The 18,203-nt window shown below is 41.8% G+C and overlaps 1 protein-coding gene across 1 annotated transcript; it reads right to left on the reverse strand.

The window, feature by feature from the left end:
* Positions 1 to 14,842: 14,842 nt before the first annotated feature.
* BTG1 (BTG anti-proliferation factor 1) lies at positions 14,843 to 17,738 on the reverse strand. The gene is made up of 2 exons (XM_068999996.1): positions 17,317 to 17,738; positions 14,843 to 16,123 (listed from the first exon to the last, which is right to left on the reverse strand). Exons 1-2 carry the CDS (start codon positions 17,462 to 17,464, stop codon positions 15,759 to 15,761), a joined length of 513 nt encoding a protein of 170 aa, XP_068856097.1. The 5' UTR covers positions 17,465 to 17,738; the 3' UTR covers positions 14,843 to 15,758.
* Between the last annotated feature and the right edge of the window lie 465 nt (positions 17,739 to 18,203).

Below are 18,203 nucleotides of genomic sequence, written 5' to 3' on the forward strand. Positions count from 1 at the left end.
GGCACAGCATCACAGCTTCTAAGAGGACAAAGCTGCTTCTTTCACCATCAAGATGGCCGTGCACAAGCTTTCAGGCCCCTAAACTCCCTTTAGTCAAGCACGTCAAACTTTCAGTATCACAGTTATAAGGCAATTTTTATTTGTGAGTGGCTACTTTCACCATTACAGCAGCAGGACAAAGACAGACACCAACATAGGCAGATATTTTGTATCAAGGAGCACCCACAGAACAGGATGCCCAGGACCTTTAGCTTCGGGCCCGTTTCCCTCACTGCCTTGCAGGAACGATTCCATACAGCTTCTTCCACAAAAATTAATGAAAATCTCTACAGGTCTTTTATTTAAGAAAAATAATAAGAAGCAATATTTCTGGCAAAGAAAAATAAGGTAATTCTTAGCCACCAAAAGGCCTAAACAGAATGTTAACATTAAGCCAAAATGCAGCTGTAAGCTTCCAAAATTAACTGCTTCCCTAATCATAACAGTAAAATGCAGGGAAAACCATCCTGTGTTTATTATGCAGGACCAGCATGTCTGACCACAGGGATCACTTCCATGGATATGACTGACTCACAAAAACATCCAGGTTACAAGAAATTAGATTTGTTTAATAATGATTGACGGAGTATGAAAACATGGCCAGTACAGCTAAAGAACAAAAGTTCCTTGTTCATTTAGGCTTCTTGTCTGAACCTGTGTTTAAGCAAAAAGAAAATAGACGAGTTCTGTAACTGCTTCAATAAGAAACACAACCCACAGCTGGATAACTTGTGTTCTTCTCTTGTCCCCTACATCATACTACCATATTCTGGTCAACTATGCAAAATGCTACTGCTTTTCAACCACATCTATTGAACTTTTATGCTCCTTACTTGGGGGACTCTCTCGTCCTAGAAGCTAGGGTACAATCTGGGTTTTCATTTCTAATCACTAGTGTACTCATGAAAATAAAACAGAAGATCGATCAAACATCTGTCTTTCAATACTGTGGTCCATCCTGAAATATTGTACTTAACACAGAGACAGCTCAAAGCCATGAGGAATCTGATGCAGGTAACTAATTTGTCACTATGAAGTGGCAACTGATGCTCTGCACTTCTGAGATGTATTTGGAACTCTAATACATGTTTAAACATGCATTGAAGCATCTGTTAGTCATTCAGTCACTTTTCTGATATAAACTCTGGGTATGTTTCTGTTTCCCTTTTCTATATACCTTATCCTCTATCCAATAAACTGTGAGTTCAAAATGATAATATAACCTAAGCAAAAAACAGGCATCAAAGCAATGAAAATATTATTTTTGAAAGGTCACAATTTCAACAGTACAAATAAGCAGTAAAAACACCTTTGCCTTTCAAGATTCGAGAGCCTCTCCCCTTCCCCCAGGCCTCTTATTCCAGTTCAGGTGAACATACAAGGCTTCCTTTTCAGTGCTTCTCTGTACTTGTTTATGTCTCCCAGAGTTCTCTTACATTTCTTCACTTTCATAGTAATAGAAGTACACTCAGAAAAGTGGCGTAAGACCAAGCATTTGAAAAGGCATTGTTTATGCGTACATGCAGATCATTTAATCATGCAAGTTTTTTAAAGAATCAGAGCTTAAACCAATTTAGCCTTGAAAACAAAAGAAGTGTGTCTAAAAGTGTATGGATAACTGATAGTATTGGAAGGAGGGTTCTTCCTCTCTAAGAAAAGGCTGATCCTTAAATACTCTTACGAAATATTTATGAGGGGTTTTTCTTTTTTGCTGTCAGGACAGCAGCATAAGGCAGAGCTTGGGAAGAAAGTACCAAAAAACCTGCATACCTTTACTGAACCTTATACCCATATGCAAAGAATGACTAACTACACAGCATGGTATGGCCAGGTGCTGTTCAAAGAATGCAGAAAAAATGAGAAAATGGGAAAATGGCCAAAATATAGAAGCTTAGATATTTGTACACTCAGTGTAAGGACAAAAAAAAAAAAAAAAAAAAAAGATAATTTGTTATTAACTTTTCTATTGTTTCAACCTCTCAGTATATCCAGGCCTCCACATTTCATACAGATTTTCAAATAACAAACTTACTAACTTATGTTTAACTTAGATATATTTTCCAGAAAGTCACATGGCCTTGATATGCAGCCATCAGGAAATGGGGGTCTTGATTCCTTTGGTGGGCTCCTCAAAGGATTAAACTCCTTGTGAAAAATGTCTCCAAAAATGCTTCGATTCAGGGATTTCCCAAACTTTTCATTATCTCCTTTCCATAAGATTTTAGGATTCTTCATCATCCAGTACTTGATGCCGAGAAGGTTCTTTCAGTCTATTAAGCGGCTTCTCAGACCTGTCCTTTTGATATGCTAACCAGGACAGAGAGCTCTTTCAACCCTGATGTCACTCTGGTGGCACTGCTCAGCCCTCTCCCCAGTTTCTGAAGTCCTTACACCAACATTGACACCAACACGAGAAGCAGTTTCCCAGCATCTGTCATGTCACATTTCAGAGTAAAATCACACCTTTCCTTTGCCCAATTGTTACAGACCCAAGGGTCTCACTTTCTGCCCTAACATTGTGTTGTTAGCTGCTGCTCTTGCTCCTCTGCCAAGCTGCAATTCATCCCAGCCACTGCACACAGTTTCCCATTGCCTAGACAGAGGACCTGTATTTCTTACTCCTAAGTGACTTTGAATATGTTTCAGTAAGGTCAAATATAACATAAACAGACTGCTTATAAGCACTACAGACCATTCAGTATCAGCACTTTTTTGCCCTTGTTTGTGTTCCTCCAAATGATAGCACACAGGCATTTTAAGAGCAAAGATTTTATATGAACTTTCAAAACTATTGAAAATCCTTAACAGCACTTTTACTGTGCTGGTCCCTGTAGAACCTGACTGGAAGCATTTCCATTTAGTGATGAGTCTCCACTGACAGTCTTTCTGAGAACAGGCCGTTCTGCTCCATTTATTGTGTTCTATGATACATTACACAGTTCTTAACAAACCTATTAAGACTGGAAAAAATATCCAAACAAATGAAAACTCTGTATGTTAGAGCACCAAGGGACAAATCCTCTTCTTTCTAAAATCAAGTAGAGCCTGAGAATGTTTTTTGTTGAGAGCAAGAGCAGACACTATCTAAAAAAATTAAACCACAACTCACTCCTATATTGCCACATTCACCGAGGAAATTAATTTGCAGCAGTCAACATCTTTCCCTCTAATCCAAGGTAACAATATTGCGTGTAATCCATGTAAAATATTTGCAACCTGAATATTTATCAAATATATAAATATATATCAAAATATTGGCTGAATCTATCTAATCTGAACAAAAATCTACATAATATGAATGACATTAGTCAGCTCAGAAAGTTTTTAGTGGATTTAACTAAAACAACCATTAGCATTCACAGATATAGGCAAAAAGCCAAGACTGAATAGCAACTTACTTTGAAAAACCAAACTAAGCAAAAGAAATTGAGTGGCAATTATTTATTTCTAAGTCTGTTACTTTACAGGTGGTATAAATTCATTCCATGACCATATGAACAGATCATCATGCAGAAACTGTGATATTCAGTTGAAGGGTGATGTTTAAATATCATTGGGCAATAAAATACACAGCACAAGATAAAAACAAAGAGACCCACTCCTACCTTTTAAAGTAAACACAAGTAAAAATCTAATGAGAAACAATGAGAGTCAAAGGGCTCATGTGCTCCTGTGAAGATGAGCCCACTGCCTGGCCCCTCTCACCATCACTCATCTTGGAAGCTTTAGCTGAACAGGCAAACAGGAGTAGGAGGCAGCTTTATTTACAACACATTCAATGAAAGATAAGGTGGAGCTCAGTGCACCACCTAAAACAGGGAATGTCTAAGATGCTATCTACTGCTCTCTGCTCCTCTAGTGACCCTGGCTACTCTTCCCTGTAATGTCCAAGCATCTTCCAAGCTATGGGAAAGCCCTATTGCACATGCCAGTTCCACATGAACCTCCCCCTCATTTCATGGAGCAAAAAGAAAATAAACACTTTGGGGTGTGCTAGCAGTCTCCAAAAGTAAGAGAAGAGGGTAGCCCCTGTTGTTTCCAAAATTTATTTCTTATTTCAGAATGATAATTTTAAAGTTGCCCTGGCTCCCTAACTGCCCTTCTGGACTTTAGAGCCCCAAAGCTTGGCAGAAGCATACCCCTCTTGTGCAAAAATGGATGTGTGAGAAGAAAAAGATAGCAATAATCTGGAGCTATGTAAGAAAAATCAGTTTTAATCTTATTCTGAGTCATTATGGTTAATTGCTGATACCTCCATCAGTGGGTTACAAAAAAAGAAAAAGTAAACAGTACATGGTCTCTAGCTATTACACAAAAGTAGCACCATTTAAATCCCTTAAGATCCCCCAAGAAACCAGCAGTAGTACTGGGAATGGCAGACACAATCTTTGCAAGACTGCAGAGTACTCAGGCAGCATCTCTCACCCAGTGGGGTTTGACTCAAGAAAACAATTGTGTTAAACTGTCAAGAGATTCTCTTCACCAGGCACTTTCTAGGGTGCAGTGAGCATACATCCCATGCACTTTGGCAGCCAGTATCACACAATGCATTCCTCTGGGCTTGCAATACCACCTGATAAAAGTCAAGTCCCTTGTCCTACCCTGTGATTCCTCACACTGGTTATTGCCAGTCTGGTACTCCTGTCACAACCCCACACAACTGACCTGGGGGTTCGATTTATCTGACAGAGCTACAGCTACAACAGCCACCACCCATGGGCAGGAGCCCAGCTGAATTCCCTGTACACAACACAAGACTGCTGCCTGGCAGTTGGAATAAAAACAAGCCACTCCAGTGTGTTTTACATGTAAAGTCAGTGTAGCTAATACATAAAAAAACCCCTGCAAACAAACAAAAAACAACAACGACAACAACAAAAACCAAACAAAAAAAACCACACCAAAAAAAAAAAAAAAAAAAACAAAAAAAAACCAAAAAAAATAAAACCAAACCACCAAACCAAATAAACAAACAAACAAAAACCAACCAAACAAACAAACAAAAACAACCAACCAGGAGTGTAAGTCCTACTAGAGCACTCTTTTCTCAAGGAAGCTGTACATAAAATGTCCAGTGAGCTTTACTTGATTAACAATTTACTCTAACATCAATCCAAAGTGAACTCAATAATTTCCAGTTTACTTTGAAACAAAACAGCAGAATTTAGCCTCTTGTGTTTGGTAACTGACTCTTTAAAATCAAAAGAGATGAGGACTAAAATAATACTTATTTCTTCCTTTCATTAAGAAAATTATACATATATGTTAGAGCATAGTACCCTATTCCCTGACAAAAAGTGTGCATGCCCACAGTCACAGAGCACAGGAAGACACCACGGGGTGAGCCAAACCCTGCAACTTCTCAGAAATAAATCTCCCCTGTTCCAACTACTCGGGAACATGTTCCCAAAATTCAGGAAACACGCTGCTAATTATTTCCTCTAAGGTACTGCAGTTCCAGTGCATTTCAAAATGAACATGTGAGCAGTTAGCTGTTCTTCACTTGGGGCATTAGGTGTTAGTAAAATAGGTACAGGTATCAATATATTGCAGGTTAAAGTACATTACATGTGGACTATTCAGAAGGAGGGGGTGAGACTTACCTGATGAGAGACAGTCAGTGATATCTGAGCAAGCTCTCGCTTACTTCATATGAAGAGAACCCAGTGCTCACTCTAGAGTGCATCCCTTCTAGCCTGGGACACTGAAATCTGTTTGAGGATTTTCCTATGAAGGGTCTGTTTCTTCTCTTCATCAACCATCAGGAGAGTCTAGGGAACAGGTCTCAGACTCAGGTGTGGAAATTACTGGAGAGATTAATATTGTAAGAGAGGAGACAACAGGCCAGGGAGAGGCATTCTCAGCTGGATGCTGAGCACTAATAAGAGAGGTGAAAAGCCCCTCTGAAAGTATTTTCTTCACCTGTGGATCACTGTCTCCAACTCCTGATAAAAACCAAGCAAATTATTGTCAACTCAAATGACACCTATGTCACAGACAGTTCATAAAGGGGTATTGGTTAATGGCTCAAGCATTTTGCAATGACATTTAACATGTCCTAACTTTAGACTTTCATTTTTCTTTCCACCCTCCAGTTTCTCCTGTTCCCTCCTCTCACTGCCATTTCTCCAAAGGGAAGAAGATCAGACAAAAAAAAACCTTTGTATAAGAATTCTCACCACATTTTCAGGGAGAAGGACACAGGGGGCTTTCTTGCCTTTGCTTGTGCCCACCACTTTTTATCATAAATATTTTGCAATAATAATTGCTTAACCATATCATCGTATTTGCAGAAACTTCTCACACATTTTACGCCATTCCAGTATCTTCTTTCATAGCAATAATCTAGGTTCTTGCATACTTGCATGGATGTACCTCTACATACATGCAGCTTGTAAGTGACTGAACTGTTAAGTATTTTAAGTAATGTGGCTATTCTTGAAAAGGGAAGGTGGTGTGCAGACCCACCCTGGGAACAGCCACTCAACCACAATTATGTCCCTCTGAATAAATTCCACTGAAAAGGGCTCTTTCTTTAGGAATCATTAGCCAAAGAGGTCTTTCTGTAGTTTGTATTATATCCCACCACCACCACCTCCAGAATAACTGCCTTCTACACCACTGCAGCTGCCCTGGCTGCTGACTGTACATGGGCAGGATCCACACTGCCCACAGCTACATCCGGAAAGCAGGCTGCAGAGAAAACAATCACTTCAGAACCTAATTCCAGCAAATCATCACTGCCATTTATCTTGGACTTGAGCAATATATAGTAACAGTGGAGGCAGTCAAACGCATACCAAACTCAAGGACCATGAGGATGAGAGACAGGTTTATCCACTGAGTAGTGAATGTGCAAAGCCAGCTCCTCAAAGCAGGGCTGCTGTGCTACCTAGCAAGCAGGTAACATGAATGCTGCAGAGAGGTGCCCCATGTTCCTGTAGGTGTCCTAAAAGTTGCTCTATAAGGCTTGTAAGGTTTCTAGCAAGCACACTTTGTTCACAAGCAAAATTTGCCAGGCTTATTAGCACAGGACCCTGGGGCAATGAGAGTTAGAATAAATGGAAACTTTCAAATGTACACAAGAAAGAGGTAAGCTAAAACTGAAAGCTTGTTGGGTTTTTTTCCCCTTGTAAATTCCCTCATTTGTCCTCAAGGACAGCATATAAACGTGTACATTGCAGCCCATGTGATCAGACACTCTCTCAAGAACTATAAACAGTGTAGCTATGAATCATTATTAGGCTGGAATTGCATTTAGTTCTTTCCCACTGACTCACCATATGGATCATTTGTCTGGTCTTTCACCTGCCCCACTTCTCTCCCTCCCCCACAGATCATACACGACCCCTTCCCGAAATTCCAGCACAGGAGCATTTGCTCAGTGCGTGCCAGCTCTCGCAGGCAGGTGACAAGAGTGGCTCACACGTACAGGTGCTGAGCTCATCCTGTTTCCAACACCCCCGGCCGTCTGCTGGAGGCTGTCAGCTCCCCAGCACCGGGCTCCCACTGTGGCTCAGGCATTTCAGGCTGATGTGGTACAAGTCTAGCGACCCTAACAACTTCAGCTAATTTTGAGCAGGAGACAGAAAAGCCATTTCTGCCACCCCAACCTACCAGAACGGTAATTTCTCACGCGGTAGAGGAAGAAGTGGGTTTGGATAGTTACACATCTTAACCCACTGCAGCTAGGTCAGACTGAGCAATACATCAGTCAAAGCTTTCATCTTTCATTTAAAAGAGAAAGGTAAAGCCAGTTCCTAGCCTTCACAGTCATAGAAAAAAATGTGTTGAAGTTATGACTTCCAAATCTTCAAAGGCGGATCGTAAATAAAAGTGCTGACATTTATTGCTTTTAAGCAAATCACATACTGGAGTGTGACTCATGAACATTGGAACTGGCAAGCACCGAGGCAATCATGTTGAGAATGAGATCATGATGCAGTAAATGTGCAGCATTCTCTTTTCAGCCTATTCACTATCTCTATTCTACAGTAATAAAGAAGAAAGTTTCTTTTCAGTCAATAATAAAGATCTTAATGTGCCTTCCAGTGCCTATGGAAATAATAAAAGTACATTTCTGCTTCACTAAGAAAGCTTTTGACACATACTTGATCTCAGAAAATACTGAAGGGCATATGACGTATTCACATGAATAAGTCAAAAGCCTTCATGGTACTCATACCAGTAAAATTAGGAACATACAAAGGCTGAGGTCTTATCTTTTAAAACATTGGAACTCCAATCTTCATTTTATTGTTTGTAAACTGCTTGCAAAGGGATGTTCCTGTAGAGAGGGGGGTGTAACGAAAGGGGCAAGAAAAAGAAATTACATATCTGTACTGCAGAATTAGTCATGGGGTTACATCAGTTTAATAATTCAGAAGACATTTCGTATACATATCAGGTTGGCTTGTAATTAACTTCAACTTCAGTAAACTCTATGAATAGTGATTTCAAATTTGAATGACATGCACGTATTTTTCTACTGAATAATTGCAGAAACTATCACTTTCAGTATTCAGAGACAGGGTTCTGCTGTTCACGATGCAGGGCTTGTCAATTCTGCAAGCAAAAAGCTTTGAAGATAGTCACAGGAACATTTGGATAAACAATCAAGCAGATATATTTGTTCAGCTGTCCCTTCTAAAAAGTACTTACATATTTGCAACATGTTTTTCCTCAATTATATTGCAAAAGCGTCACCTATGTTAAATGTATCCAGACAACAAAGAAAGTATGATAAATACCATCAAAATTTAGTCTGGTACCTTCATCACACACAGAAACAGGCCTTTTACAAACATTGAACTAAATTTATCATTTTCTTAAATGTCATCATGATTCAGGCTGCCATTTCCACTGCCTTCTTTTTTCCCTACTGATCCACAAACAGAATGACCTCATGCTGCCTGCAAGTGAGGGAGTTAGACAATAGGCTGCAAATGACAAAGGAAGCGGGAAGATAGGGGTTAAAAATGAAATGATTATAACAAAAGCTACATCTAGAGGTGGAACTGCAAAGTTGGTTAATATCACTAGTATAACTTTATAGCATTAGATGTACCACACGAGCACCTTGATTTTATTCTGTAGTTAGGATATAAGGTTTTTTCACACCTGTAAACAAATGTTTAACTTACACACTATAGAATGTGAATGTTACCATACAGAAGCAACTGTTCTGTTGCACCCATCCAGGGAAGGGTGCTAGGCTCAACCAAAACAGACTCTTGGTTGATTCTTCAGCCAACTGCTTACCAGAAACCAGAGAAATCTCTCTCCCATGTTACAAACTACTGGCATGAATATACAAAGTAAAAAAGTATCTAAGCTTTATTTCCTGTCAGCCCAGTATCATATTCATTAAAATGTTGCAAACATTCCTTTAGACAACTACAATTTGCTTTAGAACACAGGAAATCCTGAAAATCTACTCAGCTGAGTAGTAGATTGAGTCAAGCTGCAAATTCACATACAGAAAAATTAAAGAGAAAAATAAGAACACATGTTCCTGTTAATACCAACGTCTTAAGGCATAAAAAGTGAATAGGAAGGGTAATTTCCCCCCACCTATGCAAAATTACAATCTTCAGAACACCTGCAGTGACTTGAATTAAATCACAGCCAGCAGGGACTTCAGGATGAACCCCTGAAAAATACTCTAGTAATTAAATGTGTGCATATATATACATTTATACATTAAATTTACATATGTACCCCTGTATACATACAAATAAAACTTCGTTTATACTTCAGTGCAGAGAAGGAATGTTGTCTTTCAATATTCTTTTTAACATACAAGAAACTCAGTTTGTGCCCAGCAAAACTCAGAACCCACCCAATACTACATGTTCTTACATTACAAAAAGCAGTAATTGAACTTTATAGAACATAGGAAAGCAAAGGCACACTGTTGGAAATTCTTAATGGCAGCCAATGTCATCAGATGATACCTATGGCACTAGAAATCTGTCTTTAAGATGATCAGTGAGTTAGAAACGTACCCAAGCCTTAGCTCCATGTTAGAGCCCCTTAGGTAAGCATTGCTGCCTGGAACCCAACTGTGAATGCTCAGCAGCATCCCCAGCCCTGACACTGTCGTTGGGCAGTCCAGATACTGCTGCTCTTTGCATACATTCAAGGCTGCTCCAAGAAGACTGAAGTTCTCCTGGTTTGCATCCTTACCATGCTAGCAGGTTCATGTTTATAATTGTATTCAGTCATATAATAATCAGCACATAGAACAATTACACTGGATTTTACAATGCCCCAGAGAACCTGAAAGCTAGAGGCTGTTTCCTGATATCTAAAAGGTAAAAGCTACACCTCTCAAGAAAACATTAGAAGGCTGTTGTAAGCCATGATGAGACACTGAGCAGCTGATCACAGGGATCACTTCCCTCTGTGAAAACATAATCGACATTCCTTCAGCCTGGGATTTTTCTCATCCAATATCATCCTGTTTCCCTTCCTTGTGTGTCGTCACCGGTCACTTTCAGTACAGAAAACCTGGAAACTTGAGGATGCAGCATTTTACTTGTTTTCCTTAGTTGCAAGTCATTTCTCCTTGCCAGCTTTGCAGTCACAGATTTGCAATACTACAAGGGCAAACATCTGCTGTCAGGCATGTAGCGTTACTGCTTGTGTGGATTTCTTCCCAGCAGCTGGGAGGAAATGCTCCTTCTTGTTTAGACAAAAATATCAAATGGTTAGAAAATAAGGAGTTAGGAAAAGCTGTATACAAGGTTCACGCTTGAGAAACCCAAGAGCACAGACTTAGCCACTAAGAAAATTCCATTAGACATGAAGTTAACAATAATTTAGATCTGTTCCTTTATGGTAAGTCAGCCATTTTACTGTTGACCTACTTTGTATCAGCAATAATTTGTCACAGTGCATTCTCCAACTGCTACTGAAAGAAAGGTTGAAACCATACATTAAGAGCATAGTGTCAAAGCAACTGATGTTAATTATACCCCACAATTCCTATGTTGATGAAATTGTCACTGCTAACTATTAATACAGCATTTATTGTCTAAGCCCAGCTTGCTCTACCAACCCCTGAAAGCCACTGAATTAACATCCTGCTTCTCAATGTTCACGTTGGAATGTAAATCTGAAACGTGTAAAAATAACCTCTGCTATTACACCAAGAATGTGTAAATACACATTCCTTTTTGGGAGAACTATTTATCTCCAGTCTATACATGTTTCACTCTTTAAACTAAAAAAAGCTTTAATGTTCTTCAGTCAAGTGGCAGCTTTTGCCAACATAAACTGTTTTCCCTTAAAATTATGGCATTAAGTAGAGGAAACTTCATAAAATGTAGGGTACTACTTGATTTATGGAGATTCAGAAATAAGCTTTACACAGACACACAAAAAAGAAAATCAGCAATGTTCTTTGTTGTATTCATTGCTAACCTGCACAATAACAAGAGATCATATTCTCCCAGCATAAACAAACAAGGTTAATTAAAAGGACACCTTATGCGTATTGAGTGTTCACGTTCCGCGACATCTGCTTAATTTGGTGACAGGAATGTTTACAAGTATCAGCACAAACCAACCACTCCAGGACCAATAACTGGATTCTTTATGGTTTGCACATCAGTAAACTGTTTTTTAAGGTTCTACTGCTGCAGTACAGTTCCCCCTGCTTCTAAATCATCTCTCAAGCTTTTCCTTTACCCATTTAAATTGAAGGCAGTCAAAAACATACAGGCTTAACAATATTTAGCCTTCAAAACTGTCATCTCTAAGCTATGGCATGAGACCTGCAACTTGGTATGATTCAAGAAGACTCATTTTGTGATGAATACAAGAGACTTTTTTATCCTATGAACTGATCCAATATGAGATACAACAAAAGTATAAGCCAGTGATGGTATTCTCACATCAGAAAAGTGCCTTGTTATTTCCAAATTCTTGTGTAGATTGATAGAACAAACCAACAATAAGAAAATCCCATGGGATAATGAGGCCTGTAATATACAGATCTACCTGAAAATCTTTGCAGAGTCAGCAGAAAAGTGGAAAACTAAAATCAGCATTATTAGCAATTGAATTTGAATCCTCACATCTCTATTCAAACCTAAGAATGACACTAAGACCTACAGGAAGAAAAAAATTATGGTCCAAATGGCTGCTTAAACCAGATGTACATCTCCAGAACGAGCAGGAAAAAAACACAACTGCAAAGAGTACAGAACAACAGAGCTTCTTACATGTAATAGGGATACATGTAATACAACTCTCTATAGGAGGAGCATCATTACCAAACATAAAATACAAAAGTAGTATTGAGTGGTAGGATACCACACAGGAGCACAGGGGAGAACATGCTGTCAGAAAAAAAAACCACATTTGCTCACCTGGCATAAACTGTAAAATGCAACTGTACACTTTATAAAAAGACATTCACTGAATGGTCAACAAGTCTGAGCAGACTGGTCCGTCATTCTGAGAAGAGCTGTAACATTAGAGCCGCATACAGCTGAGACTGGCCTCGGAACGCCAACAGAACAACAGGATTATTCAGTGCTCCTCAAGGAAAGTCAACTAATTTAACTAATGTGCACTAGGCAAGCAGGTCTTGAATGTGTTCTCATCGCTAACATTTGCATTAAAAAAACAGCCTTGCTGGTTTCATAATGGCACCTTAAATGAAATTCAGAAGTGACAAGCATTTAGCTTAGTGTGCTGTTTGTTCTACCTGCAGCAAAACACAGGATTGGCAACAGCCTCCTCTGACAGACATATTCCACTTCTCTCAGGAGTCCTTATACCCTGCTGCCACACTATGCTAAGTACTTTTAAAATCAGACAAGGGCACATTGTGTGCACATTGGAGTATATTTAAATTCCAGCTGGAATAAATCCCAGCAACTCTGAGGACATGGGTTGTACCAATTACTAGTTACAGCAGCAGTTAAAAATTATGCCATGAATGAAAGCACCTTACCGTAAAAGGACTAAAATGTTAACCATCTAAGGGAGCAGGCTCACTCTTGGTTCACTGTCACATGCCAGTCTCACAGATGGAACACTTGCTGCCTCACAAAACTATGCTTAATTTACCAAAAAGAAAGTACTGGCAGCTGATGCTTTCATAATGTGCATAGCTCACATCAAAGACCAACTATACAGCTACCCCTTCTGATGCTGTTCTTGCTGTGCAGCAGAAAAGACTACAGGCAGCACCACAATATACCAAGCATAGTTCAGTCAGCAGTGAGCTTCATGAAAGTTTAATACAGCTTTAAAGCCAAGCTCAATGTTTTCTTTCTACTCAGATACACTTCTGCTGTCTGTGGACATGTAACAAAAACGTCTGGAGTACTCCTACCACTAGGATAAATTTCTTGCTTACAGTTTCAACAATTTAAAGTGTAATCTTAAAAATAAGAGAATTTTTAAGGTATCAAAATGTGAGCCTAAACTTTGACTGTATGCATGAGTTACACCTGTACTTTACTGTAACACAGGCTCATTCTGAAGCTTTGGTAATAGATCTTTTGTTAAATCCCTACAGAGCAAGGTCTTTAAAGTTCACTACTTCAGGAGCACTTATACTTCCACCAGTCTATGCCAGAAAGCCACAGTGCCAGAGAAGCCCTAGCAATACTTTGAAGTGCTGAATGCTGCTATACATATGCAGATCATGGTAAAAATCGTATTTGTAAAGCTGAACTTCCAAAAAAAACAGAGGGAAAGAAATTGGTAAAAAAAAGGCTGGACAGTTGAGTCGTATGTTTTGCTTATATATAATCAGCTATATTACAGATCACCCATATTACACAGCTATGAACTGGAGATACAACACATTACTATTGACTACTTGTAAAGGCTCATAGTTGAGCAGGAGCTGCAACAATGCCTGGCTAGTCTGATGCTCAGTTCTCCTATACCTTGCAAGCTTGGTTGGCCAGTAACGATGGCTTTCTTTTCATTCAGAGCATCAGCAGCAGTTCTTGTGACTGAAGTGACCAAGGTGGGTAGGCCTTTTATTAAACACTCACTGAACAAAGTACACAGGAGATAAGGAACAGAAAAGTCTTGAGTTTTACTCCAGCACTTTAACCAATGTAAATAGTGGTAAGGAATTTCTCTCAAATGTATCTGCTGTGCTGTATCCAAATGACATTAGTGTGGTGCTTAAGTGAATCACATCTCTACATCATTCATTAACTATGAATACACATATAAGTACGGGCTTCTCACTTCGCCTCAGCCAACCTTTTAAGTTTGGGAAAAAAGATCAACATACCTTTTGTTGAATCCAATCTTAATGATTTCTAAAGTGAAAGTCTTGCATCTGAAGAAAGCAAAAGGCAGCAAGCTGCTCTTAAGGCTAAGGGACACTTGTCCCAACTCTTATTGTGCAGGGAATCCATCGGGTAAGAACTGTGAACTCGTGAGCAAGTAGGTCAAAATGGATATTTAGGTTTGCTATATCCTTCATCAGGAAGCCAAGTAAACTTTAATCCTCTGGATTTATTCAAGTCATCTTTGGTGGATGTTATTTCTGTACCTTTTCCTCATATCCTGGAATTATTGACCCTGGAGTTATTTCCACATTGACTGATTTTAAAAGGTTTAAAGTGACATATACATCATTGTGTTCCCCTAAACTTCCCAAGCACTAATATGTGAGGTCTTCATTAATCCAGGTCTGTACCAAGTGTTCCCTAGCATCAGGGTGCCATTGATGTTTTTAAGCCTTTATAGTACCTATTTTATTTCTACTGTGAGACAAAAATAATTTAACTGATCCTATGTAATCACGACAAGAGATTAATTAAAATGCCAAGATAGGAAACAATTTATTATAGAGAGAAGAAAAATTTCTCATCCAAAATATAGAAATCTGTACAACTTTGCCACAATCAATATACATGAACTGTACAAATTTACACCAGTTCATAATTTACCAAATAAAAGATGACTAACAAAGTTCACAAAATAGATGGTGGTTTGTGGAAAAGACTTTTACCCAATTAAGAACAAGGAAATTACAAACCAGACCTCCACTTTCTAAAAATAAGAAGTTTACTCAGTCTTAGAAAACTACAAGCTAGCAAATGTACAGATAGCTGGCTGGTGCTAACACCACAGTTCAGACAGTGTCTTTATATGGTCTTTTTAAAGCCTGTTGCCATGGCAGACTCTGATCACTTGCTACTTTTGAGGCCAATGTAAAGATCTGACCATTTCCCCAGGTCATTCTTACTAGTTTATCTTATGTACATTTATACATATTTGTAAGTGCTAGGTAAAAGTCTGAAAAATAAAATTTCCAGTACTATGGTGTTCATAAGTCTTGTTACTGAGCTGCCAAAAATGCTAACAATTAATAAATGTCATAGTGCAAATTTACTCTGCAAGACCTACTGCAGAGAATCACTTTATAAATACAGATTGGGGTTGAAAATTGGTGTAGAAGATAAGTCAGAAGTCTTGGAGAAACTGACACTTCCTAGATCTTCTTACTCCCTAGCAAGCTGCAATCATTTTGACTCACAGGCTATTAAATCACTGAAAGGTACTGTCCAAACTATGGCACTGTCACTTTAAAGTATACCACTCTAACGTGTGCCAGATCTTCACAGCTGTGACATGGTTTAAATTCCATAATCCATCCCCAGAGGTGCCCACCCAAAGTAAAAACCAAATTTATCCATCCATTTTAAGGTGATCCATCCACAGACTATATCTTAACCTGATACAGTCATCATATTGTAGCTTTTGGAAGGGCTAGTTCTGCCCAAGAGAAGTTCCTCCTTACAGCTTATTCTGCTGTCTACCATTTGCATGTTGGTGTTACTTTGGCTACCTCCTGCTGGTGCAGCTTCATACAGCACACAGATTGAGCCATCCTCTCCAATGCGATAGGACACTTCATACGGGTCAACCCAGAGAGTGAGTTCGCTCGGAAGAAGCTGAAACAGTTCCTGACTGCTCAATCCAATCCGCTGTGCTGCCTGTCCAATGAGAGGATCCATTTTATGGTTGATCCGGATACATCGGTAACCTGATCCCTTGCATGGCTTTTCTGGGAACCAGTGGTGTTTATAATGTTCTATAAAATAAAAAACAAACATTATCCTCCTTAATTCCGTGTTCAAAGATACATGCAGTGATTACTGGTCTCTAGCAAATTTCGCACCTCAAGATCTTAAAAAGCTTATTATTTTAGCATCAAATTACTTGAGAAATCATTATAGGCTTTATTTGTGCTGATGATTTACATAAGTGCAATGTCCCTTGGGAAGCACTCCTACAAAGTTACTGTTTTGTGCTACTGTATAGAGAACAACGTCCACCACCAGAAAGGAGTGAAAAGCAACTTCCTAGCATTCAGAAAAACAAATATAAAATACAAAAATTATTACATACATAACAGAAAAACTCAAGAGCTTCAAAACTTCATAAACCAGATAGGAAAAAAAGACCCCTTCCAGCATCCTCTTGAGATCACACCCATGCTTAGCTTCTCACATTCTAAGAACACCCAAAAATAACTAGGGAAGAAGCTGGGCAGCATTTACCGACTGACTCAGGCTGTATTTCATCACTGTTCTTCCCAGCCTGTTTTCCATGGCGAGAAACCAAGGACTTCACTTACCTCAGGAGTTTTATCCCACCCCAAACCCTATCGATCTGACGGTACTTATAGACACCATCGAGCCCACTGGGACACAGGCTTGGGATTACAAAACCTACAGGGCAGCGAAGGAACCCTCGGTATTTGTTCCTAACCAGGGCTGTGGGCCGGCTAAGAGACGCTTCCAGAAGAAAGAGGAACCGAGACTCATCGCCCACCGACGAATTTTACTTGACAAAAATAAACAACTTCGGAGCATTTTTCTTTCTGGAAATCGGGCGGTTTGAGCCCTTGGCGCGGAGCTCAAGTCCGGGCTGCTCGAAAGCTTTGTCTGCGGAGCCAAGGATTGTGTGTGTGTGTGTGTGTGTGTGTGGGGAGGGGGAGCTGCCTGAGCGACGCCCGAGCCCCTTTTGTTTACAGCCCGCTCTGCCTCCCACACCCGCCGGGGCCAGCTCGGCACGGAGGGTCCCAGCAAAGGGCGAGCCATGGCCGCGGTGCCCCAGTCGCCCCCCGCAGGGGCTCCAGCCCCTAGAAAGGGCCGATCTTTCCCTTTCCCCCTCTCCGGCCGGCCGGCCGCCCGCGGGGCGCTGTGCCGCCCGCACCGCCCAGGCAGGCGGCCCGCGGCGGAGGGGGGGGAGCGGCTCCCGCCGCGCCCACGCCGCCCTCACCTGCCAGCAGCTCCTGCAGGCACTGGCTGAAGGTCTGCAGCTGCCGCTCGTTCATCAGCCCCTTGGTCCGCAGGAACTTGGAGATGAAGCCCACGGCCGCGGCGATCTCACGTATCATGCTGGCCCGGGTGTACAGGGCGGGATGCATGGAGGCGGCGGCGGGCGGCAGCCAGCTCTCCGGGGCGGCCGGCGCTGGGGCGGGACGGGTCGGGACGCGGCGCGGGGCGAGCGGCGCGGGACAGGACGGGACGAGAGCGGCGCGGCTCTAACTGGGCGCGGAGCAGGCGGCAGAGCCCAGATCACATCCCGGGGGCGGCAGCCTCCGCCTCCTCTTCCTGCGGCAGGGGGGCGGCGGCAGCAGCGGCGGCCGCGGCAGCGCTCCCCGCATTTCCTGCGGCGAGGGGCGAAGGGAGCTACGAGCCGTCCGCCGCCTCTTATAGCCGCCGCCGGCCGGAAGTTGCGTCATGGCGCCGGGGGCGCGCCGCCGCCAATCCGGCGATCGCACCATCGTGACGGCAGGCGGCGGGGCGGGGCCGGCCGTGGTGGGTGACGTAATCGGCTGTAAACAAATAGAGCCGGGGGCGCGCGCGGGGGGCGGTGCGAAGGCTCGCGTGCCCGCGCGGGAGCCTCTGCGTGCTGGGGCGCGCGCCCGCGCTGCGGGGAGCCGTGTGCGCGGGGGGCGGGGCGCGCGCCGGTGCGAAGCGTTCCCGCGCGCATCGGCGCGCGCGCGGCACGGTGCGGCACGGTGCGGCGCGTGGCGCCGGCTGGCGGCGGGACCGCGCGCAGTGCGCGAGCGGGCGGGGCTGCGGCGCGCGCGGCCGCGCGCTGTCTCTGGGGAGCGCGGAGCCACGTCAGCGGCGGGGGCGGGCGGCGCGCGGGGAAGCGGC

This window comes from Aphelocoma coerulescens, chromosome 1A (genome assembly GCF_041296385.1).
Source record: "Aphelocoma coerulescens isolate FSJ_1873_10779 chromosome 1A, UR_Acoe_1.0, whole genome shotgun sequence".
In the NCBI taxonomy this organism is placed as follows: Eukaryota; Metazoa; Chordata; class Aves; order Passeriformes; family Corvidae; genus Aphelocoma; species Aphelocoma coerulescens.